Below are 24,582 nucleotides of genomic sequence, written 5' to 3' on the forward strand. Positions count from 1 at the left end.
AGAGAGACTTACAAGAGGTTGTCTTCTCAGACCTCCATCCAAGGATGGGGGTGGTTCTCCCTAAGCTCTATCAGGCTTACACATGGTCCCAACACTTTATGGTGTCTTTTTTAGGTCTTTCTACTTGATTGCTGCATTTATTGACTCACTGCAAACTATTGTGCACTTTTGCTTTAAGGTATATATTTTGCCCTAATTTATGGATACATGTGTACATATGCCCTGTCTCATGGGATCTGTTCTATATATGGGCTTTTGGGCTTTGCTAGGAAGTGAACTACCTGAAATGGACTTATGGAGTCCTATGAGAAAGGAAAGGTCTCACCCGAATAATGATGCTGAAGGGCTGACATTCCACACCTGATGTCTCTGAAGTGAAGCCTGCCGACGTGGTTCTGGTTGCATTGATTAGGTTGGGGTCAGTGATACAGTATCAATTGGTATGAACTGACAGAAACGTGCAGGAAAGTGAGCCCCACCCTAGAGGTTCCAGGACTGGGAGAAATAATGGGCTTTATAGAGGAAATGGGAGGTTCCTGCTGTCTTAGGTTTTAAGAATGCAATAAATAGTTATTACTATAATCAAATTATTTGGCAATTGGCTTAACTTGTTAAATCCAATTGTTAGGAATTGCTGTATCATACATAACCTAGCTATAATTTATGTCCTTTGATGTTATTTATATAGTAGCTGTATCTTATAAAGTAACACCCCCCCAGTTGCTTCTGTTCTCCCTGGTCTAAGATTTGAGGGGAGTCAACATTTCAAAGAAAAACTCATCATTAGAGCTGTATTAACAATTTGAGCCCACTGTTAAAATTCAATCTGATTACCAATTTGAATACTCAGCATATGTTCTATGCATCAAACATTTTGAGACACTCAATTTCCCCCTCTCATATTAATTATATAGTGATTTATGAGACTTAAAGTTAATAGGAGTGTACATCAACACCACTCCTACCACCAAAGGTCTATGTCCTCCCCCCACCCCTAAGTGAAGCTGAACATCTACCCTCAGAGTTCTTGACAATGTAATTCATTAAAGGCATTTGCTAGGCTACACTCAGTTGAATTTTTTTTGAGCCTACTTGGTATCTTGATCAGGGCCTGGGGTCAGCCAACATAAGATGGCTAGTTAGTTTGTAGAATCCAATCTATAGAATTTGAAAAGACTGCTATTTGGCTCTTATTGGTTGTCCACAGACATGAGGCCAGTTTCTCAGAACCCAAATCACCCAGGAGGACCTGATTGCTTCTTTTCAGCCTGAAAGCTCTTCTTGGAAAAAAACAGCCATTTCTTTTCTCCCTTTTAACCCCAGATTAATCTTTCCATTAAATCATATCCCGTGCCCCACCTCAGGAGAGTTAAAACATCAAACACAATACCCGATAGCAATAGGCATAGTTTTGTTATTGTTTCTTGTGACAAGTTGAGCCTGTTTGCTTTCACCTTGGTGGAATGGTGGGAACTCCCATCCTTCCAGTTGGAGCTAGGAAACAGGAAGTGGAATCAGATTGTCAAGTGTCCTCCGCCCTTCTGTGACTTCTTTAATGTATCTGAATGTTATTCAAATAGTTTTGAGTAACAGAGCTTTGGTTCCTTTCATCCCTTCTTCAGCTGGATTCTAGCCTGATTTCATATGACTTGAGTGTTTTTAATTTACTTTTTGCTACAGATTAATGCAGTTAGTCCAATGATATCATTTTTTTGTCTCACTTCAGGGTTTCTGGGATTTTGATATGAAATGCTTCAAAAATATGGGAGAATGTGGGGGTGAGTATCTGGATTATTTCACTGCATATACTTCTCAAGGAGAGCCCCCCAGCCCAGTCAATGCACATAAGTCATGTCTACAGGTATTAAGTTCAAGGACCCTGGTTCAAGCCCTAGATGTCTTCCTGTAGAGGGAAGCTTCAGGAGTGGTGAAGCAGTGCTGCAGGTCTCTCTCTCTCTCTCTCTTATTTCTTTATCTCCTGCATCCACCTTAATTTCTATCTATCTCTCTCAAAAGAAAAAAGGCAGGAAACAAAGCCCTGCTGGAGAGGTGGATCCATAGTGCAGACACTGATTCTCAGTGATAACCCTGAAGGACAGATGAAAGAAACTAAAAAGCTCAGATCGTCTCAGTACAAGGCTTCTGGGGCTGTCTCCATGGATGCAAAACTGTTGGAGTCATGTCTTCCCAGGGCCCCAGGTGTCCCCGGTGTCCAGGGCTACAGTGTAAGTCAGGCCTGGAGATTTGGAGCTGTGACTTTACTCCTTCTTGTGATACCCTGGGGTTTCTAGTATCACCCTGGGGAAGTTCCAGGTATGATAAGTGTCCCCACACCACTCCTACCTCCCACATGAGTTCAACATGATAGTAGGAAGCAGAGACATGTCCCACCAGGATGGAATCCCAAGCTCCATCTGAGCCTGAGCTGGGCCTGGCACAGTGTCATCAGCTCTGTTTCCCTGACAGGTTTTGTGATGGTCAGTTGCCTGTGCTGGCCATCACAGACCCAGATATGATCAAAACTGTCCTGGTGAAAGAATGCTACTCTGTCTTCACAAACCAGCAGGTAGGCACTCATTTGTTTCTTGTTAAAACTGCTTTAAGATTAAATCAACTACAGCTATTTTGATATAGTCACAGATTTCCAGGAAATTGCAAGAGTGAATGGCGAAGTTCATTTCTCATCTTTTTCTCCTCTATGAGGAACCCTGTGAAATCTCACAGCAGGAGGCTGACATTTATCTACAGCGCTTATATTGTGACTCACTGGTGAGTGTCCTCATCTCTCTCCCTCTCTCAGGGTTTATAGTGTGACTCACTGGTGCATGTACTCGTCTCTCTCTCTCTCTCTCTCTCTCTCTGTGTGTATGTATGTGTGTTGTTCCATGAAAATCTATTCTGAGTAATTCTCTGCCACTGCAACCATGATTCATGTCTCATTAGTAGAAGAACACTGTGACTATCCTTTCATTATAAAAGAGAAAACCCAATTTTTTTGAGGGGAGATGTAATGGATTACAGGGAAGTTTTTGACCCTCCATACAGTCGCTCATCTCCCTGTGATAGGTGTCCCCACACCACTCCTACCTCCCATATAAGTTTTTTCTCACCAGTGCGCACTGGGTCCTCGGTGGCTGCTCTACCCTTTCATTTCCCTCTGATGTTATTTTGTCACTGTGTGGAGTTTGCTCTCTCCTCCTAACAAGGTCACTGGCAGAGCAAATACTTATTATTTGAATGAAGCCAGTTTTTACTTTATGAATGAACATTTGTGATATAATAAAAAACACATTTAATTGTCATGAAAGAGGGAGAGAGAGAGGAGCTGAGCTTACCTCTGGCACATGGGATGCAGAGGAACAAAGTCTGAATGTCCTGCTCCATCAGCAGTGCTGGGCCTCTTCAGCGTGCCACCTGCTGGGCCCTGTGAGAGCATCTAGCAGAGCCTGGGGAGTATCCAGCCTGTAGGCTGTGTGCAGCGCACAAAACCATCTGGTCAGGCTCTGCCAAGGAACCACAGGCAGGACTTGGAATTCAATAAATCTAGGGGCCTTTTCCATAGCAAAATTCAGTGCTTTTTGTTAAATTGAATTTTACATGGCCTGAGAATGGTGTTCTAAATATTCATGTGACCACACAAATAGATACTGGCTTTGTTTTGTTGCAGAATAAATAACCATTTAACAAAAGTTACCATGCGTGAGTTCTCCAAAATTCATGCAGGCCAGAATGACTTTTGCTTTTTTGCTTTTGAGTACAGATGCTAGGTCCAGTGGGATTTATGAAATCTGCCATATCTTTATCTGAGGACGAAGAATGGAAGAGTGTTCAATCACTGCTGTCTCCAGCCTGCACCAGTAGGAAGCTCAAGGAGGTAGGAAAGTAAGTCTTTCTTTAAGAATATGAAATGGTGACAGTGAGACAGATTATAGCATCATGCCCCTCTCCAAGAGGCAATCTACTGGATCTGGAAGTCCTGGAAAGGCCCTTTGTGTCTATGACCTAGAAGAGACATGGTAGGATTGACTGCACATGTGGGTTGCAGAAGCTGAGTGTGTGCAGTCACTTGCGGTGGTCTTGTGTTGTGTGCACAGATGTTCCCCATCATTGTTCAGTATGGAGATGTGTTGGTGAGGAACCTGAGGAAGGAGACAGAGAAAGACAAGCCTGTGGACTTGAAAAGGTAAGTCGCAGTGCAGTTGTGGGGGCTGAGGCCTCTGGGGCTGAGGAAAAATGGAGGGGAGGAAGCAGTGTTGTGGGTTCAGGAGGGATGTTGTTCCTGCAAACCCCAGGTCAGGGGGACTGCTTGTTATGTGTGTAGGGAAGTAACTCTAAACAGAGACCCTGTGGGGAGGCCAGACCCAGGTCAGTGCTACCTTTCTGGCTGCCTGTTGGAAGAGTCTGCTGATGGCCTCTTCCTGCTCTAGCTCAGTGCTTGTCCTACTGTAGCTGCCTGTACTCAGAGCACAGCAGAGTCATTGATGCTGGGGCTCTTTCCTCCCATGATTGGGCTCCTGCAGGTCAGAGGCGACCCTCACCTGCCTTAGTGTTCCCAGCACTGTGCCACCTGAGAATCCCCTCATGAGTGAGTGAGAGGGCAGCAGAGGCTGCAGGGCTCTGTCTCTGGCTCTGAGTGTGTGGTGTTCCCTGTGTTGCCTGGGCTGATGCTTTCCCAGCACTTCCTGCAGCATCTGCTGTGAGTGGAAGGCAAGGAGGTGGGGGTATTACTGTGCATGCCTTTCTCCTTCTCCTCAGTGTATTTGGAGCCTACAGCATGGATGTCATCACAAGCACGTCATTTGGAGTGAAAGTCGACTCTCTCAACAACCCTCAGGATCCTTTTGTGGAGCAGACCAAGAAACTGTTGAGATTTAATTTCCTTGATCCATTTTTTCTTTCATTAAGTATGTAATCTGCTATTATTTTTTTATTTAGCTTTTTTCTTTCTTGGTTTGCCATGTCTTCATTATCTCATTAATCTTGAAGGAATTTCTGATATTTTTTGATGCTTTGTTTGACTCATTAGTCTTTAATTTGGAGTATAGTATTTAATTTGCACATATTTTATGTTTCTGAATTTTTGTTATGATTTCTAATTTCATTTAATTGTGCTAAAAGACCATATCCATTATTACTTATATTCCATTATTTCTTTGTTGTTATTTTATTGAGCAGGAGAAAGATCTGATCTGCTCTGCCATTTTATGGGATCCTGGGATGAACTAGGCCTTGATTAATCTCACAGCAGAATTATTAAGAAGCAAACTATAATGTGTTTATTCAAACAAATTCATTAGTGGATACCAGACTAAGAAGTAAAGGAGTTTAGTTCTGTTTTTGTTTGCTCCAAAGTGGGGAAAGGGCTCGCTGCTGTAGGACAGCCCATTCCTGCTCTTGGCCTTCCCAACTCTTGCCTTGGAATCTCATGGGAGTTGGAGGGGGTGAGGCAGGACTCCTGGCTGAAAACTCTGTGCTTTCCCTGTGACTCTGCTGATTGCTTTGGGGGATTGCTTTCGGGCTAGTGTCAAGAGAGGGAGAGATGACCCAGGAACTAAGCTTATGGCGGCAAAGCAACATAAGTCTTTATTCATCTGAGTACCTGAGAGTTGGGCGGTAGCACACCTGGTTAAGCCAAGTGGTGCAAACTTCTTCTTCATCTTCTCCTTCTCCTTCTCCTTCTCCTTCTCCTTCTCCTTCTCCTTCTCCTTCTCCTTCTCCTTCTCCTTCTTCTTCTTCTTCTTCTTCTTCTTCTTCTTCTTCTTCTTCTTCTTCTTCTTCTTCTTCTTCTAGCGTTTGCCCTTCTTCCGTAGCCAGTCAACAGCATCAGGTTGAGCCTGATGTAAAGTTTCGAGACCTTTGAATCTGGAGAGGTGGCAGTCGTTGACTATGTGGGTCATAGTCTGTCTGGAGCCACAGGGGCAGTTCGGGTCAGTCTCTGGCTCCCCAGCGATGGAACATAGCGGCGCACTGGCCATGGCCTGTTCGATACCGATTGAGGAGAGCCCAATCATAACGTGCTAGGTCAAAGCCGGGTTGACGCTCGCAGGGGTCTGTGATGAGGTGTTTGTTCTTTACCTCAGCTGACTGCCAGCTCTGTTTCCAAGAGACTGGAACAGAGAAGTTCAATGTAGGCGTAGGGGACCAGATTGGGTGACGAGACGTCAAGCATTGAACAGGGTGGGCGAAGATAATCCGCGTATATTGGCAGGTCCGGTCGAGCGTAGACGTGGGAAATGAACTTAGATGATGCCGCATCCCAACGAATATCTGGTGGAGCGATGTTGCTAAGAACTGGCAGCCATGGAACCTGCAGTGCAAACTGCAATGACCAGCGTCAGCCTCCCAGTCTGCAAGCTCACCCTCCCCCAGGGTGGGACAAGGAAGAGATAAAACAGAAAAGGAAGTAGCTTGACAATACCATACATGGTTAGGAAAGGGGTGGGGAAATGCAAAGGGGGCTGGGAATGGTAGGGACCTCTCCAGTAACTGTTGCTAGGGTTTCAACTGACAGGATTAGTAATACCCTGAGAGGAATTAGGAAGGAGACCTTAGGTCATTTGTAAAACAAAGCAGAAGAATGATATGTAGATAATAAAAGGACAGGCCACAGTATCAGGGAAAGTAGGCTAGAGCAGACTTAATGTTTTTTAAGGAATGCTGGGCTCAGGCTGGAAGATGAAGGATGTTTTTGTGGGGGAGGGAAGACTTACAGGGCCTCCATACTTTTGAGGTTCATGTGTCCCCCTTTTTGCTCAAGCCCTCTGTAGAGAGAGAGACTTACCATGGTGGACTCACCTATCAGGTCAGGCCCTGCCAGGCTTCACCACATCTCCATAACCTCTCTACAGATTACAATTGCTCCTGTTGAATTTTGTACTTTGTCTCTTCTTTATTTCCCCTTCAGTTCTCCTCCCATTCCTTACGCCCATTTATGAATTACTCAGTATCTCTCTGTTTCCAAAAAGTGTGACTGAGTTTTTCATAAGAACCGTTCAGAGAATGAAAGAAAGTCACCTCAAAGATCCACAGAAGGTAAGCTTTGGTGGTGGGCACTTGAGCATTTTTGCAAGTTCTTGAGCTGTTAACAAATGACTCATTCAGTTCTCTGTGTTGCTATAACAGAGAGATAAGGAATCTAGGCTTTAGGACAGCAGAATGCTAATATTTTGGGGGAGAAGGAGGAAAGACCATAGGATTTGTAGAGGAAAACAAAAATGTGTCATTGAGACAATATTGAATCCTAGGCTGGATGATTGGTATATGTCTGCATATGTCATTGAGATGAAACTCTTAGCACTACAGTTTGGGAGTGGGGCAGTGACCGAAGGATTGGCCTCTCAGTCAATGGCTTCCAAGTCTGATCCGTGGCACCAAATATTCCAGGGTGGTTCTCTGTTTCCCTCTCATTCTCTCTCTCTCACCAATAAGCAAATAATTAAGAAAGAGGTTTGTGAGAACCAGCAGATAAGAGACTTACCACTTCTCTTTAATCCACTGTCAAGGAATAAATGTTACTGTTTTTAATATATTTTGTTTTTAACTTTTTTATTACCTTTATTTATTGGAAGAGACAGCCAGAAGTTGAGATTGTAGGGGAGATAGAGAAGGAGGGGGGTTCTGGGCATTGATGCACCAGGTTAAGCACATAGTGCAAAGTGCAAAGACCTGTGCTAAGGTCAGGGTTCAATCTCCCAGCTCCATGCCTGCATGGGGGAGTTTAACAAGTGGTGAAACTCTCTCTCTTATTCTGTCTCCTCCTCCTTTCTCAATTTCTCTCTGTCTTACCCAATAAAATGAAAAATAAAAAAGCCACTAGGAGCAGTGGATCTGTAGTGCTGGCACCGAGCCCCAGCGATAACCCTGTAGGCAAAAAAGAGAGAGGGAGTGAGAGAAAGAGACACCTGCAGCACATTTCATCCCTTGCAATGCTTTCCCCCTGCAGGTAGGTGGGGACTGGGGGCGCAAACCCAGGTCCTTGCACACTGTAGCATGTGTGCTCAACACGGTGCTCCATCACTGGCCCCCATAACCATTACTATTAATGAATTGCTAATGAATTGACATATTTTCTTCATATTAGAGATTGGCAAGAAACATCTCAGTTTCCAATCTCTTATTTCACACACTGTCCAGTGGAGGTCTCCAGCTGGTGAAGTGGTGGCCTGCAGCCCGTGTTCAATCCCAGTCTTCTTGGTTTAGAGCCAGCAGGAGTTTTCTCTGGGCTTTGAGTCTGCAGTCTGTTCATTCAAGTTTGTCTCTTGGGGCTGGAGGCAACTGCCAAGAGATGTGCAGGTCAGAGGCTCAGGGCTGGGCATCAGGGCTGGGCCTCAGAATGTCACTGAAGAAGATCAGAAATCCTGGGACTGTGATGCTTCTGGAGATTCTCACAGAAGTGCTGGTTGCTATGTTGGCATTAAGAGTATCAGTATTTCAGACAAGAGACTGCTGGTTTCTGAAGCATCTTCTGAGCTGGGAACATGTCTCCATGGTGTGGGCAGATTGATGTCCCTGAGGATGGGTGAGAGTCTGGGTCCTGTGCCTCCTCAGCCCATTTCCTGTGGGAGTCAGGGGCTCTGGAGAGCCTTGTGACAGAGACCTCAGGAGACTCAAATCACAGTGGTGATAAATTTATTTTACTTGTTGTTGAAAACAAACCAACTCTGAAGTCTTGAAGCCTCCACCCTCACACCCTTCCTCCTTAAATCGACAGTTTTCCCTGATTGGTACCTGCAATGATTTTAGTGTTAAATCAATAGCTGCTTCATATGATCACTTTCTTTGTCTCTGACCTCATTGCTTGACAGTTTCAGGTTTATTGCTGCTTACTAGTCAATACCAGCCGAGGAGAGGCTCACTGTCTGGCTTGACCCTGCTATGATTTGTGATTTTGAGACCATTCGCTGATATCCACAGGGCTCTGTAACAGACCTCTGTATTTATTCACCCATCGGCCTTCCGTTCAGTCATCAATAGCAGTGACCGTGCTATGCCAGGCAGTGTTTGGGTGAGTTGCTCAGAGTCAGCCAGGCCCACTTCCTGGGCAGGGAGGAGATGCAGGCTGTGTGGCCCAGGGCTCTGGGGGCCTCATTCCTGACTGCCTGCTGCTGTGTCTGGAGGAGAAGGGGTTCAGTTGTGTTGTTGTTTTCTTTTCTTGGTCAAGCTGATGCTTTCCTCCTCCTCTCAGCTGCTCAGCTGCAGTCCTGGGGGCTCTCAGGCCAGGGGGATGGAAAGACTGGCACAGGGCAGGGACTGAGTACTGCAGAGGGGATCAAGGGGGGGAAGTGTTCACACAACTTTCCTGTCTTGCCTTTCAGTTGAGCTTTAAGAACATGAGACAGATCCTCAGGGAGCGATCTGGGCAGGCAGTGGTGGAGGCCCAGGGCAGGCAGGCCCTTTCATTGTCCTGGTATCCAGGGAGAAGACAGGCTGGTCACCACAGACACCTGGGCAGGCCCAGCTGGCTCCCAGCATTCTCACCTGCACTTCCTGTTCCACCATCCCCTTTGCACTCCTGCTGTGCATAGAACACTCTGCTAGGTGCTTGGGATATAGTGGGGACTGCTATCACCTATGCCCTGAAGAGGTTCCCATCAGGGGAGGAGCTGGTGGGAAGCCAGCAGAGGAGCCTTATTGGACTGAGGAAGAGAAGGGAGTTGGGGGTAGAGCCAGCCCAGAGGAGGAAGTGAAGTGGCTGTCCCTGCCTGATGGGTTGATGGGGCAGAGTCTCAGAAGGGCTCATCTTGGAGCTGGGAGCTGAGGAGAGGAGGCAGCTTGTAGGGGTCATGTAGATAATCCAGAGAGAGGAAGCTGCCTTGGTCAAGTTCAGTAGCCAGAGTTTGTGTGGAGAGTTTAGGATATTATGGTACAGGCAAACTTGCTGTGAGGGCTTGGTTAGAGGAGACTTTAATCCAGGGGCTTTGCTTGATTTTCTGTAAGTTTATAGCTTACTGATAACAACACTGACCTGATTTTCAGTATATCTTTAATGAAGAACGAATTTTGCTTTGCCAGAGAAGAAGGTGCAGAGGAGTGCCCTAAACCTGCCATTGGCTGCATCACCAGCCCTGCCCTCTTCCCATCTCATAAACTTGCTGGACTGGCTGAGTCTCTGCTGGGCTGGAGGAGCAGCTCTCCTGGCACACACAGCAAGACAAAACCAGCTGGAGCCGGGAAAGAAAACCCAGAGAGAAACCGGGAAAGACCATGGCCATGGACCTTATCCCACACTTTTCTGTGGAAACCTGGCCTCTCCTGGTCATCAGCCTGGTGCTCCTTTATCTGTGAGTGTGTGTTTGGGCTTGTGGCTCTGTAACCTGGAACTTGGGGGTATATGCAGACCTTTGCCCTTTATTTATTTATTTTATTATTTTATTTTTTTTAAATGATTCATTAAAAAATTTTTTGATATTTATTTATTTTCCCTTTTTGTTGCCCTTGTTGTTTAACATTGTTATGGTTATTGATGTCATTGTTGTTGAATAGGACAGAGAGAAATGGAGAGAGGAGGGGAAGACAGAGAGGGGGAGAGAAGGACAGACACCTGCAGACCTGCTTCACTACGTGTGAAGCGACTCCCCTGCAGGTGGGGAGCTGGAGGCTCAAACTGGGATCCTTATGCCAGTTCTTGTGCTTTGCACCACATGTGCTTAACCCTCTGCACCACTGCCCAACTCCCTGCCCTTTATGTTTTAATAATTTGTTTTTGCTAAACTACTACTGTTCTCCAGATTATGGTGATCTGATTATTGGATATGGATATTTGGTGCCTCAGGCATGAAGGATATTTTCCATAATCAGTGCTTATCTCACCCAATCCCTTTCTTGCTTTTAACATCAAATGGTTATGCAGTTACTTGAGTGTTGAAGAGAAGATAATCTGAGCTTAAATATGGTCCTTCAAGATCATATTGGGTGATTGCTGATCTAATGTAGATGTGTTGAAGGGGTTAAGCCCTCACTCCTGCTCCCCAGTTTGTGTGGCTACAAGGTGTGGGGACATTGCTCTCCTAGGATGATCTTCTGACAGATCTCTTAGGTGTGTGTGTGTTTATATGTTGTAAGAAAATAAACACCATCCAAAGAGATCTGTGTTGTCATTGGTCTTGCAGATGTCACAGTGAAGTGAGAAGGACATGCTGAGTGAGTGTGATAGCTGCTGTCGGAGTTGCTGCAGTTTCTTCTCCTCCATGTTGCCTCTCAGCTGAGTGTTCCAGTTTCCCAGCTGGTGCCTGCCGTCAGCGCGTGCGCTCCACAGCCCGTGTGATGTGCTTTCTCCTTCACTTTGCAGGTATGGGACCTATTCCCATGGACGTTTTAAGAAGCTGGGGATTCCAGGCCCGAGACCTCTGCCATTTTTTGGAGCAGTTCTGAGCTACCGTCATGTGAGTAGTGTTGGAAGCCCTTTTATTTTCCCCCGTGGTTGTCAGGAGCAGGTTGGTCACAGAGGGAAAATGTGCCTCCTCTGCAGGAAGTTCTGTGTTTTCCCCACATTCCAGAGCTTGTCTCAAGTTCCTCCCAGCACCTGACCAGGTTTTCCTGCCAGCTAGTATTTTCTGTGTTTCACCTCACTTAGATGAGGCTGTAGCCTGTCTGACTCTGGAGTGGGCTTAATGTTGTAACTGTGACCTTTTAGAAGAGGCTACTTTCTCCTCCTCCTCCTCCTCCTCCTCCTCCTCCTCCTCTTTCTTTTAAATATGAAAGTGCAAAAGGCAGATCCTTTTTTTTTTAAAAAAAAAAAAAACCTTTAGTAATTTAATTTGATAGGACAGAGACAAACTGGCAGCCCTGCTTGCCCACTTGTGAAGCTTTGCCCCCTGTAGGTAGGGACTGGGTGTTTGAACCTGGGTCCTTGTGTATGGTAATATGTGCACTTTACCAGGTGTATCACTATCTGGCTTCTGGATACCTTCTTCTTGCAGGTGCGCATTTCTAGAGAAGGTCATGATACTTCGCATTAGGAGAGACTCTTGAGGCTGAGCCGAGTCACAGCTTGTGAGACTGACACAATAGTGTCAATTTCCTGTTTAGAGTGTGCAGTATGTTATGATTTTTTTTTCTCTTCCTCCTGCGATTCTTTGGACGTTCAGTTACTTAGCCAGTCCAGGTAGACACCATTGTGGAGGTCACTCGTGTTCTTTCCAGATGCTGACTGGGTATAGTAATGTCCACAGTCACCCTCCCCCGTTTTTGGCCCATGTTGTTTCCTGCATGCAGACATGATATATGGAAGAATAGGTCTCTGCTTTAATTCTTTCTCATGCAGGGAGGCCCCCTCTGGTTGTAGTCACTTGGTCACAGTAGGGAGAGGGCATTACTGAGGCCCATAATGGGTGTCTATAGATTCCTGGACTAAGGCAGTCAGTGATTTTTTTTTTCTTTTGAACAAAGGGTGGAAAGGAGAGGATTTGACAGAGTTCTTGGCAATGTAATTCATTGATGGCACTTACTGGGCTACACCCAGTTGAAATTTGGTTGAGCCTACCTTGGTACCTTGATCAGGGCCTGGGGTCAACTGATGTAAGATGGCTAGCTAGTTTGTAGAATCCAATCTATAGAATTTGAAAAGACTGCTATTTGACTCTTATTGGTTGTCCACAGACATGAGGCCAGTTTCTCAGAACCCAAATCACCCAGGAGGACCTGATTGCTTCTTTTCAGCCTGAAAGCTCTTCTTGGAAAAAAACAGCCATTTTTTTTCTCCCTTTTAATCCCAGATTAATCTTTCCATTAGATCATATCCCGTGCCCCACCTCAGGAGAGTTAAAACATCAAACACAATACCCGATAGCAATAGGCATAGTTTTGTTATTGTTTCTTGTGACAAGTTGAGCCTGTTTGCTTTCACCTTGGTGGAATGGTGGGAACTCCCATCCTTCCAGTTGGAGCTAGGAAGCAGGAAGTGGAATCAGATTGTCAAGTGTCCTCCGCCCTTCTGTGACTTCTTTAATGTATCTGAATGTTATTCAAATAGTTTTGAGTAACAGAGCTTTGGTTCCTTTCATCCCTTCTTCAGCTGGATTCTAGCCTGATTTCATATGACTTGAGTGTTTTTAATTTACTTTTTGCTACAGATTAATGCAGTTAGTCCAATGATATCATTTTTTGTCTCACTTCAGGGTTTCTGGGATTTTGATATGAAATGCTTCAAAAAATATGGGAGAATGTGGGGGTGAGTATCTGGATTATTTCACTTCATATACTTCTCAAGTAGAGCCCCCCACCCCAGTCAATGTACATAAGTCATGTCTACAGGTATTAAGTTCAAGGACCCTGGTTCAATCCCCAGTTCTCTTCTTGTAGAAGGAAGCTTCAGGAGTGGTAAAGCAGTGCTGCAGGTGTTTCTCCCCCCCCCCCTTTTCTCCTGCACCCACCTAAATTTCTATTTCTCTCAAAAGAAAAAAGCCCTGATGGAGAGGTGGATCCATAGTACAGACACTGATTCTCAGTGATAACCCTGAAGGACAGATGAAAGAAACTAAAAAGCTAAGATCGTCTCAGTACAAGGCTTCTGGGGCTGTCTCCATGGATGCAAACCTGTTGGAGTCATGTCTTCCCAGGGCCCCAGGTGTCCCCGGTGTCCAGGGCTACAGTGTAAGTCAGGCCTGGAGACTTGGAGGCTGTGACTTTGCCCGCACTGGTGATGCCCTGGGGTTTCTAGTGTCACTCTGGGGAAGTCCCAGTGCTAGTTCAACATGATGGCTGGACGCAGAGACATGACCCACCAGGATGGAATCCTAGGCTGCATCTGAGCCTGAGCCAGACCTGGTGAAATGTCATCAGCTCTGTTTCCCTAACAGGTTTTATGATGGTCAGTTGCCTGTGCTGGCTATCACAGACCCAGATATGATCAAAACTGTTCTGGTGAAAGAATGCTACTCTATCTTCACAAACCGGCGGGTAGGCACTCATTTGTTTCTTGTTAAAACTGTTTTAATATTAAATCAACTACAGCTATTTTGATATAGGCACAGATTTCCAGGAAATTACAAGAATGAATGGGGGGAAATTCCATTTCTCATCTCTTTCTCCTCAATGAGAATCCCTGTGCAATCTCATAGCAGGAAGCTGACATTTGTCCAGAGGGCTTATACTGAGACTCACTGGTGTGTCTACTTCTCTCTCTCTCTTTCTCTCTCTCTCTCTCTCCTCTCTGTTATTCCATGGGAATCTACTTTCTGAGTAATTCTCTGCCACTACAACCACGAGTTATGTCTCATTAGCAGATGAGCACTGTGACTATCCTTTTATTTAAAAAAGCCAGCTTTTCACTTTATGAATGAACATTTGTGATAAAATAAAAAACACATTTACTTGTCTTGAATGAGGGGGAGAGAAAGATAGAGAGAGAGAGAAAGAGAAAGAGAGAGAGAGGAGCTGAGCTTCCCTTTGGCACATGGGATGCAGAGGAACAAAGTCTGAATGTTCTGCTCCATCAGAAGTGCTGGGCCCCATCAGCGCGCCACCTGCTGGGCCCTATAAGAGCATCTAGCAGAGCCTGGGGAGTATCCAGCCTGCAGGCTGTGTGCAGCACACAGAACCATCTGGTCAGGCACTGCCAAGGAACCACAGGCAGGACTTGGAATTCAATAAATCTAGGGCCTTTTCCATAGCAACATTCAGTGCTCATTGTTAAGTTGAGAATTTTTCATGACCTGAGAATGTGAGCACTAGCAGAAGAGTTTCCCCACCCTTGACCTTGCACCTGATCTGCTAACAAACAGACACTCACTATGTTTTGTTGCAGAATAGATGATTGTTTAACAAAAATTACAAAGGGTGAGGTCTCCAAAATTCATGCAGGGCAGAATGACTTTTGCTTTTTTGCTTTTGAGTACAGATGCTAGGTCCAGTGGGATTTATGAAATCTGCCATATCTTTATCTGAGGACGAAGAATGGAAGAGGATTCGATCACTGCTGTCTCCAACCTTCACCAGTGGGAAGCTCAAGGAGGTAGGAAAATAAGACTTTCCTTCGGAATCTGAAATAATAAAAGTGAGACAGATAGATTATAGCCTCATGCCCCTCTCCAAGGGGCAATCTACTGAATCTGGAAGTCCTGGAAAGGCCCTTTGTGTCTATGACCTAGAAGAGACATGGTAGGACTGACTTCTTCTTCTAGCGTTTGCCATAGGACTGACTGCATGTCTGGGTTGCAGAAGCTGATTGTGTGCAGTCACTTGCGGTGGTCTTGTGTTGTGTGCACAGATGTTCCCCATCATTGTTCAGTATGGAGATGTGTTGGTGAGGAACCTGAGGAAGGAGGCAGGGAAAGACAAGCCTGTGGACTTGAAAAGGTAAGTTGCAGTGCAGTTGTGGGGGCTGAGGCCTCTGGGGCTGAGGAAGAATGGAGGGGAGGAAGCAGTGTTGTGGGTTCAGGAGGGATGTTGTTCCTGCAAACCCCAGGTCAGGGGGACTGCTTGTTATGTGTGTAGGGAAGTAACTCTAAACAGAGACCCGGTGGGGACACCAGACCCACCCAGGTCAGTGCTACCTTTCTGGCTGCCTGTTGGAAGAGTCTGCTGATGGCTTCTGCCTGCTCTAGCTCAGGGCTTGTCCTACTGTAGCTGCCTGTACTCAGAGCACAGCAGAGTCATTGATGCTGGGGCTCTTTCCTCCCATGATTGGGCTCCTGCAGGTCAGAGGTGACCCTCACCTGCCTTAGTGTTCCCAGCACTGTGCCACCTGAGAATCCCCTCATGAGTGAGTGAGAGGGCAGCAGAGGCTGCAGGGCTCTGTCTCTGGCTCTGAGTGTGTGGTGTTCCCTGTGTTGCCTGGGCTGATGCTTTCCCAGCACTTCCTGCAGCATCTGCTGTGAGTGGAAGGCAAGGAGGTGGGGGTGTTACTGTGCATGTCTTTCTCCTTCTCCTCAGTGTATTTGGAGCCTACAGCATGGATGTCATCACAAGCACGTCATTTGGAGTGAAAGTCGACTCTCTCAACAACCCTCAGGATCCTTTTGTGGAGCAGACCAAGAAGCTGTTGAGATTTAAATTCTTTGATCCATTTTTTCTTTCATTAGGTATTTAATCTGCTACTATTATTTTACTTTTTTCTTTCTTGGTTTTCCATACCTTCATTTTTTCATTAGTCTTGGAGGGATTTCTGATATTTTTTTGATGCTTTGTTTGACTCATTCGTCTTTAATTTGGAGTATAGTATTTAATTTGCACATATTTTATGTTTCTGAATTTTTGTTATGATTTCTAATTTCATTGTCTTGAAAGATCATACCTATTATTACTTATATTCCATTATTTCTGCAATGAATCAACATTTGGCTTCATTGATCTTTTGTATGGTTCTCTTATTTTTGATGTTGTTTATTTCTGCTCTAATTTTAGTGATTTCTGTCCTTCTGGTTGCTTTAGGGTTCCTTTGTTCCTTTTCCTCTAGGTCCTTAAGGTGTGCAGTAAGGTAATTTATTTGAGCTTTTTCTTGTTTAATATGTGATTGTGTTGCTATGAGTTTCCCTCTCAATACTGCTTTAGCTGTGTCGCATGTATTTTGATAGCTTGTGTCTTCATTTTCATTTGTTTCTGGGAACATTTGAATTTCTTGCTTCAGTGACTCTCTGACCCAGTGGTTCTTAAGCAGTATGTTGTTTAGTTTCCAAATTCTGTGACTTTTAATAATTTTCTGTTTGTTGTTAAATGTTAGCTTTACTCCACTGTGGTCTGAGATATACTTGGGATGATTTCAATGCTCTTGAATTTGTTGATGCTGTCTTTGTGTCCTAACATGTGTTCTATCCTTGAGTACGTGTTTTGTGGATTTGAAAACAATATGTATTCCAATTTTTGGGGGTGAAGAACTCTGAAAATGTCCAAGAGGTCTTGTCTGTCCATCTCTTCATTTAACTCTCTTGTTTCTTTGTTGATTCTGTGCTTTGCTGATCTGTCTAAGTGTGAGAGTGGGGTGGTAAAGTCTCCCACTATTATTGTATTACTATTGATGTATTTTTGAAGTTCTTTGAGTAGGTGCTTGATGTATTTAGATGGTCCCTCATTGGGTGCATATGTTAATAATTGTTAAGTCTTCTTGGCTGATTGATCCTCTAATCATTATGTAATGACCTTGCCTATCTTTCATTCCTTTATTTAATTAAAAATCTATTGTGTCAGTGATGAGAATGGCTGTTCCTGCCCTTTTTTGTGGTCAATTAGCCTGTAGGATAGTTTTCCATCATGTCACTTTAAGTCTGTGTTTATCTTGTTGGGTCAAGTGGGATTCTTGCAAGCAGCATATGGTTGGGTTATGTTTTCTGATCCATCCTCCCACTCTTTGCCTTTTGATGAGTGAGTTTAAGCCATTGACGTTTATTGATATTATGGATTTAATGTACTGTAGTGCCATTGTTCAACAAGTTTTTATTTGTTCTGATATGTTGCAAGTATTATATTTATGTTCTTGTTTATAAGAGGTCTTTTAGGACCTCTTTCAGGCCTGGTTTGGTGATGGTTGCCTCTTTTAACTGTTGTTTTTCTAAGAAGGTTCTGATCCCTCCATCTAGTTTAAATGAAAGTCTAGCAGAATATATTATCCTTGGTTGAAACCCTTTTTCATTCATGGCCCTATAGATATCTTGCCATTCTCTTCTGGCTTTTAGAGATTGAGTGGAGAAGTCTGCTGATAGTTGTATGGGGTTTCCCCTGTATGTGATTTTTTTTGTTTTTCTCTTGCAGCCTGTAGGATCCTTTCTTTATCCTTACTTCTTTTCATTGTAACCATGATGTGTCTTCGTATCTTCAGGTCTGGATTGATTCTGTTTGGGACTCTCTGAGCCTCTTGAATCTTAATGTCCTTTCTGTTGTTCGGGTCTGGGAAGTTTTCTTCTATAATTTCCTCTAAAATGTTTGATTCCCCTTCCTCTCTTTCTTCCTCTGGCAGGCCAATTATACAAATGTTACTTCTTTTGAGATCATCCCATATGTCTCTGCTGTTGTTTTCAGTGTCTCTCAATCTCTTTTTGAGCTCTTTCACATCTTTCTTAGTTTTATCTAGCTCATCCTCTGTCTGGCTAATTCTGTTTTCTGCTTCTGCTAGTCTGCTTTCCCTTCCATCAGCTGCTTTCTTCATTTCAGCTTTCAGTTCTCTAATTGCCTCAAGGTAGATAGTATTTTCCTTGAGGGTCTTATCTGTTGTTTCCCTAATACTGCTAGCCCTTTCCTCCAAAGTTGTTTTCATTTCTGTCATTAATAAATTTATTATTGCTTGCATACTTTTCTTATCTATGGTTACTTCTGGCTGATCTGTAGTATCTTCTGGGCTCTTGTCTTCATTCATTGTAGTAGCAATTTTTTTTGCTCTTTATCTACCCATTTTTTTAAATGTGTTTTTTATTTTTATATTCTGTTGTTCCTCAGTTGTTATGTTTTGTGTACAAGCCACACTATACTAAATACCTTTATGACAAATGCAATCAACACCCTCGGAAGTTACAATAGTAACTAAAGCAATGACTGAAGCAGTTTACCCAATACCAGTTAGCCCCACAATGTCTCCAGTTCAAGAAAAAGTAGCAACCAAATCCAAATAAAAAAGAAAGAGGAAGGAAAAAAGGGATATCAGGATAAAATAATTATGCAAATCTACTGTCCACTGTAAATTCTAGGGGTAGTAAGAGGAGAAAGGGAAGTAGAGCAGAGACTCACTCAAAGAGAGTCAGATTTTGTCCCTGAAATAGTTCACAAATGAGTATCAGTGAATTCAGAAAGCAGAGGGAGGAGGAAGGAAGAAAGGAAAACAGGGGAAAAAAGAGAGAAAAGAAAAAAGAAAAGAAGAAAACAGTAAAAAAAAAGCAATGAAAGGGGAGTTTGGTTTTTTTTTAAATTGGATTGGAGGCAGGAGTGGATAGAGGAAGTATGAAGAGTGAAACAAGTTTCTCTCATAATGAGTAAGACACCTCGTCGCCTTGCAATGGAAAGTATACTAAGAGTTAATTTTGGTTAACCTGAGGTGGGGGGGGGGCAAAGGGATATGCATGTATATATAATAATAATAATAAAATAGAACAGAGTAAAAAGCCCAAGTAGTGGGCCTGCAGCTTGGACAGCTCCTAATTAACACATGCCTATTGAGTCTAGACAACTGACTGAGAAAGAAAAAAACAAAACAAACAAACAAACAAAAAACTTCCAAGCAGTCTTTCCCAGGCTGGGTGAGGCCTGCTTGATCAGCTAATTGTCACTCCAATTGGGCCTAAATCCCTTACTCAGAGAAAAAAAAAATAGCCTAGGTATTTAGAAAGAAGCAGATTTGGAACGGCACCCCTGGTGAGCCAGGAATCTTGGTAAATAAAGGAGCTCAGCGGGGAGCCTGCTAGCAGCAGCTCCCTGCCCCTATTGTCTGATTATGGGGAGAGGGGGGCAGAGAGAAATAATTAAAAAATTTCCTTTCTTTTTGCTCTAATTTTTAACCCAAATAGAACTATAGTCACTTCTTTGGTCTCACCTTTAGAATGCCTCCTTCCTTGTCCCGCTTCTTCTTCTAGCGTTTACCCTTCTTCCGTAGCCAGTCAACAGCGTCAGGTTGAGCCTGATGTAAAGTTTCGAGACCTCCTTTGAATCTGGAGAGGTGGCAGTCTTTGACTATGTGGGTCATAGTCTGTCTGGAGCTGCAGGGGCAGTTCGGGTCAGTCTCTGGCTCCCCAGCGATGGAACATAGCGGCGCACTGGTCATGGCCTGTTCGATAGCGATTGAGGAGGTCCCAATCATAACGTGCTAGGTCAAAGCTGGGTTGACGCTTGCAGGGGTCTGTGATGAGGTGTTTGTTCTTTACCTCAGCTGACTGCCAACTCTGTTTCCAAGAGTCTGGAACAGAGAAGTTCAGTGTAGGCGTAGGAGACCAGATTGGATGACGAGACGTCAAGCATTGAACAGGGTGGGCAAAGATAACGCGTTTGGCAAAGGACAGCCCCTCAACATTAAGTTGGAGGACTCGAAGAGCAGGACCAACAGCTTAAAAGCTGTCAGGAGCTGCTTGTTGCTGGCTTTGAAAGTGACTGGGATCCATGTGGATTCAGTCGGCTAGGAAGGATCGTTAGTTTCCCCAATGAATGGGTACTCACAGGATGCACCACGGGAAGGTCGATCCAATGCATCCCAACCTTGTCCCGCTGAAGGCCAGGATCTCTAAGTAAGGCTTTCTAGCAGTTGTTGTCAGACCTCATGCTGGCAGCTGCTTTTGAGTTGTCATATTGGCTCCATCCCCCATATTCCATTATTTCTTTGTTGTTATTTTATTGAGCAGGAGAAAGATCTGATCTGCTCTACCATTTTATGGGATCCTGGGAATGAACCAGGCCCTGATCCATCTCACAGAAGAACTAATAAGAAGCGAACTATAATGTGTTTATCCAAACAAATTCATTAGTGTATACCAGATTAAGAAGTAAAGGAGTTTAGTTCTGTTTTTGTTTGCTCCAAAGTGAGGAAAGGGCTCACTGCTGTGGATAGCCTATTCCTGCCTCCCCAAGTCTTGCTTTGGAAGCTCATGGGGGTAGGAGGGGGTGAGGCAGGGCTCCTGGCTGAGAACTCTGTGTTTTCCCTGTGACTCTGCTGATTGCATTGTGGGATTACAATTGCTCCTGTTGAATTTTGTTCTTTGTCTCTTCTTTATTTCCCCTTCAGTTCTCTTCCCATTCCTTACACCCATTTATGAATTACTCAGTATCTCTCTGTTTCCAAAAAGTGTGACTGAGTTTTTCATAAGAACCGTTCAGAGAATGAAAGAAAGTCGCCTCAAAGATCCACAGAAGGTAAGCTTTGGTGGTGGGTACTTGAGCATTTTTGCAAGTTCTTGAGCTGTTAACAAATGACTCATTCAGTTCTCTGTGTTGCTATAACGGAGAGATAAGGAATCTAGGCTTTAGGACAGCAGAATGCTAATATTTTGGGGGAGAAGGAGGAAAGACCATAGGATTTGTAGAGGAAAACAAAAATGTGTCATTGAGACAATATTGAATCCTAGGCTGGATGATTGGTATATGTCTGCATATGTCATTGAGATGAAACTCTTAGCACTACAGCTTGGGAGTGGGGCAGTGACCGAAGGATTGGCCTCTCAGTCAATGGCTTCCAAGTCTGATCCGTGGCACCAAATATTCCAGGGTGGTTCTCTGTTTCCCTCTCATTCTCTCTCTCTCACCAATAAGCAAATAATTAAGAAAGAGGTTTGTGAGAACCAGCAGATAAGAGACTTACCACTTCTCTTTAATCCACTGTCAAGGAATAAATGTTACTGTTTTTAATATCTTTTGTTTTTAACTTTTTTATTACCTTTATTTATTGGAAGAGACAGCCAGAAGTTGAGATTGTAGGGGAGATAGAGAAGGAGGGGGGGCTAGGTAGTGGTGCACCAGGTTAAGCACATAGTGCGGAAGTGTTAAGGACTTGTGCTAGGGTCAGAGTTCAATCTCCCAGCTCCATGCCTGCATGGGAGAGTTTCACAAGTGCTGAAGCAGACCTGCAGGCACCTCTGTCTCTCTCTCTCTCTTTCTCTCTCTTATTCTCTGTCTCCTCCTCCTTTCTCAATTTCTCTCTGTCTTATCCAATAAAATGGATAAAAAGGCCACCAGAAGCAGTGGATCTGTAGTGCTGACATGGAGCCCCAGTGATAACCCTGGAGGCAAAAAAGAGAGGGAAAGAGAGACCTGCAGCACACGTCATCCCTTGCAATGCTTTCCCCCTGCAGGTAGGTGGAGGCTGGGGCACAAACCCAGGTCCTTGCACACTGTAGCATGTGTACTCAACACGGTGCTCCACCACTGGCCCCCATAAGCATTACTATTAATGAATTGCTACTGATAAATCTTCTTCATATTAGAGATTGGCAAGAAACATCTCAGTTTCCAATCTCTTATTTCACACACTGTCCAGTGGAGGTCTCCAGCTGGTGAAGTGGTGGCCTGCAGCCCGTGTTCAATCCCAGTTCTCTTGGTCTAGAGCCAGCAGGAGTTTTCTCTGGGCTTTGAGTCTGCAGTCTGTTCATTCAAGTTTGTCTCTTGGGGCTGGAGGCAACTGCCAAGAGATGTGCAGGTCAGAGGCTCAGGGCTGGGCATCAGGGCTGGGCCTCAGAATGTCACTGAAGATGATCAGAAATCCTGGGACTGTGGTGCTTCTGGAGATTCTCACACAAGTGCTGCTGCTGCTGCACTCTGCCAATGTCAGGATACTTGGTTGCATGCCAGTTCACTGAACTCACCATACTGGGTGTGAAATTGTACCCCAGACTTATTTACTAATTAGTTAGCTAATTTTGCATAGAGACAAGTGAGAAATTGAGAGGACAGAGGGAGGTGAGTGTGTAGGGAGAGAAAGAGGCACCTACAGTCTTGCTTGTCTGCTCATGAAACTTTCCCCCAGGTCCAGGGACTTGAAGCTGGGTTCTTGTGCATTACCTGAACAGACAGGAATGACTGACCGGTAGGAGAACAGGCAGTTAAGGTCTGAGCAGGCGAGGATGAGGGAGAGTGAGACCACAGCAGGTGTACATTTGTGTCAGGAAGTACCATCTCGTTCCCCATGGTTTGAGGCTGGATGCTTTGGCTCTTAGATGACTCCGGCCAGGCACCTGGACTTCAGGAGCCCAGGTTTGAGGATGGAGGTTCAGTCCTGTACCCCACAATGACTTCTGACTCCACAAGTGACTTTCTGGCACTGAAGTCTCTCTTTCTGCTTCCAGCATCGAGTGGACTTCCTCCAGCTGATGATCAACTCCCAGAATTCCAAAGAGGTGGCCCATCATAAAGGTAACCAAGGAGCCTCCTCCCATGATGGGGAGGCTGGGGACTGGGGCTGTTTCTGAAAGTGGGTAGAAGATTACTGGGAAGATGAGAGTTACTGCCACATCAAACAGAGTCCAGCTTCACATGCCGATGGGAGTTCTGAAAGCATTTTTTTGAAGTGAGCAGGCAGAACATTTTTCACAGCTTGAATTACCACAGGACCCAATGTATTCCATGTCCCAGAGCTGCTCAGTGTTCTGACTGAGATCTCCACATCTGTTAGTGACGGGGCTTTTTCCAAGGTTATTCTGAGACCTGACCCAAACCAAAGACTCAAGTCCCTGTTCAGACACTTGAATCCAGGCCTCCCTGTCATCAGGATGTGCATTGCTTACTCCATGTTGGTGGCCTTCAGTGAGTTTGCTCTCTTCACAATTTTCTCTAAAGGTTTTATTTTCCCCTTGTTATATTTTTTCCTTGTAATTTTAGATAACTTGTCATGGATGCATCTGTCTTTGTATTGAAATTCTGGTCCTTTTCCAACTTTCATCTCTTTTCCTCCACCCCTGGGCAATTTGTGACTGAATCCAGTTATTATGGTGTTGAGATGGAAGACTTTCTAAATAGGAATGTTTTTCAGTTTTTAATATTTTTTACTTTTATCTGCTCACTGATGTTGCCACCAGGGTTACTGATGGGTGTTGGTGCCAAGCATGACTTTACCATCTTTCCCAGTGGTCAGTTTTCTTTCTCTTTGGGGTTGTGGTGAGGAGTGGGAGAGACAGAGAGGGAGCCCAGATGAAACCTTCAGCCCTGCTGCACTGATCCTGTGGGGCCATGGGGCCATGGGCTTGATCACACCCTCACACATGATGAGCCAGCACTGCCAGCTATTCTGTTAACAGTGGATGTTCCACTGCAAGGCAGAGCTCTCCCTGCCTGCCCGTGCGGTTGTATCAGCAAGAGGTCAATAATACTAATTATTCTCTTGTGTTTTCTTTGATGTTTAAATGGTCTGTAACTCTTTTCAGATGGGATCCTGTGTTCCTTTCTTTCTTCTTCATTTTTCAATGGACTTTATCCATTTATTTATTTCATTAATTATAAATTTATGGATCTAAGTTCAGCTTATGGTACTATATTAGGAATGCAGTTTCATACACAAACACATTCTATCCTCAGGACACCTGTAAGAGATGGTTAGTTCTTCTGTTCAAAGTAGCATAAATAGAACCATTGTTTAATACAATAATTGTTAGGCATTGTCATCAGTCATAGACACCTGTACCCAGTCGTTGTGAATTCTTTTAGGGTCAGATAATAGTGGCAGTGCTTGCTTGCCCTCCAATAAAGACCCTCAGACTCTCTCCCTTTCCCTGTTTACCAGTGAGAAACTGTGAGTCCCAATCCTGGCCCAGGGTTGGAGGGGCCAGTGTTGCCTCAGGCATAATAGTCAGGAGGGTGTGGAGTGCTGTGCTGCCAGAGTGCTGTGCTGCCTGAGTGCTGTCTGTCAGCTACACACCCTTTGGCCAAAGAATGAGTGCCTTGCTTCAACTCCATATCTTTTGTCCTCACAACTGATTTTAATTCAATGTTATTTTTTATTATTTATTTATTTATTTTTATTGAGGGATTAGTGGTTTACAGTATAGACTTTTCTTTTTTCTCACCACTCCTGTAACCAAAGTTTTGTGTGCCCATTCTTATAGCCATAGATTACCACTGTAATTCTCCCTCAGTTTTAGTTATACGTTGACATTTTTTTTTTTGTTATTTTCAACATTACCCAATACAGTTTCAAAAGTATGTCTCCATCTTTATTCCTCATTCATTCCCTCTCTCTCTAGTGATCACTAC

At 44.4% G+C, this 24,582-nt stretch overlaps 2 protein-coding genes across 4 annotated transcripts in view; both read left to right on the forward strand.

Moving 5' to 3' along the window:
* Positions 1–1,722: 1,722 nt before the first annotated feature.
* Positions 1,723–7,287, forward strand: LOC132533135 (cytochrome P450 3A12-like). The gene is made up of 6 exons (XM_060173377.1): positions 1,723–1,778; positions 2,467–2,566; positions 3,761–3,874; positions 4,095–4,183; positions 4,756–4,904; positions 6,905–7,287. Exons 1-6 carry the CDS (start codon positions 1,750–1,752, stop codon positions 7,075–7,077), a joined length of 654 nt encoding a protein of 217 aa, XP_060029360.1. The 5' UTR covers positions 1,723–1,749; the 3' UTR covers positions 7,078–7,287.
* A 2,842-nt stretch (positions 7,288–10,129) lies between these two features.
* The window catches only part of LOC132533133 (cytochrome P450 3A12-like), a 44,109-nt gene continuing 29,656 nt past the window's right edge, over positions 10,130–24,582 (forward strand). For 2 of the 3 annotated variants that reach the window (XM_060173354.1, XM_060173353.1), the window contains exons 1-9: positions 10,130–10,280; positions 11,288–11,381; positions 13,116–13,168; positions 13,797–13,896; positions 14,837–14,950; positions 15,206–15,294; positions 15,871–16,019; positions 20,630–20,757; positions 22,683–22,749. In XM_060173354.1, coding sequence (XP_060029337.1) covers positions 10,204–10,280; positions 11,288–11,381; positions 13,116–13,168; positions 13,797–13,896; positions 14,837–14,950; positions 15,206–15,294; positions 15,871–16,019; positions 20,630–20,757; positions 22,683–22,749 — 871 coding nt within the window. In that variant the 5' untranslated portion in view covers positions 10,130–10,203. The remainder of the gene's footprint in view (positions 10,281–11,287; positions 11,382–13,115; positions 13,169–13,796; positions 13,897–14,836; positions 14,951–15,205; positions 15,295–15,870; positions 16,020–20,629; positions 20,758–22,682; positions 22,750–24,582) is intronic. The other variant, XM_060173355.1, reaches the window with a different exon arrangement.

Source organism: Erinaceus europaeus, chromosome 15 (genome assembly GCF_950295315.1).
Source record: "Erinaceus europaeus chromosome 15, mEriEur2.1, whole genome shotgun sequence".
NCBI lineage: Eukaryota > Metazoa > Chordata > Mammalia > Eulipotyphla > Erinaceidae > Erinaceus > Erinaceus europaeus.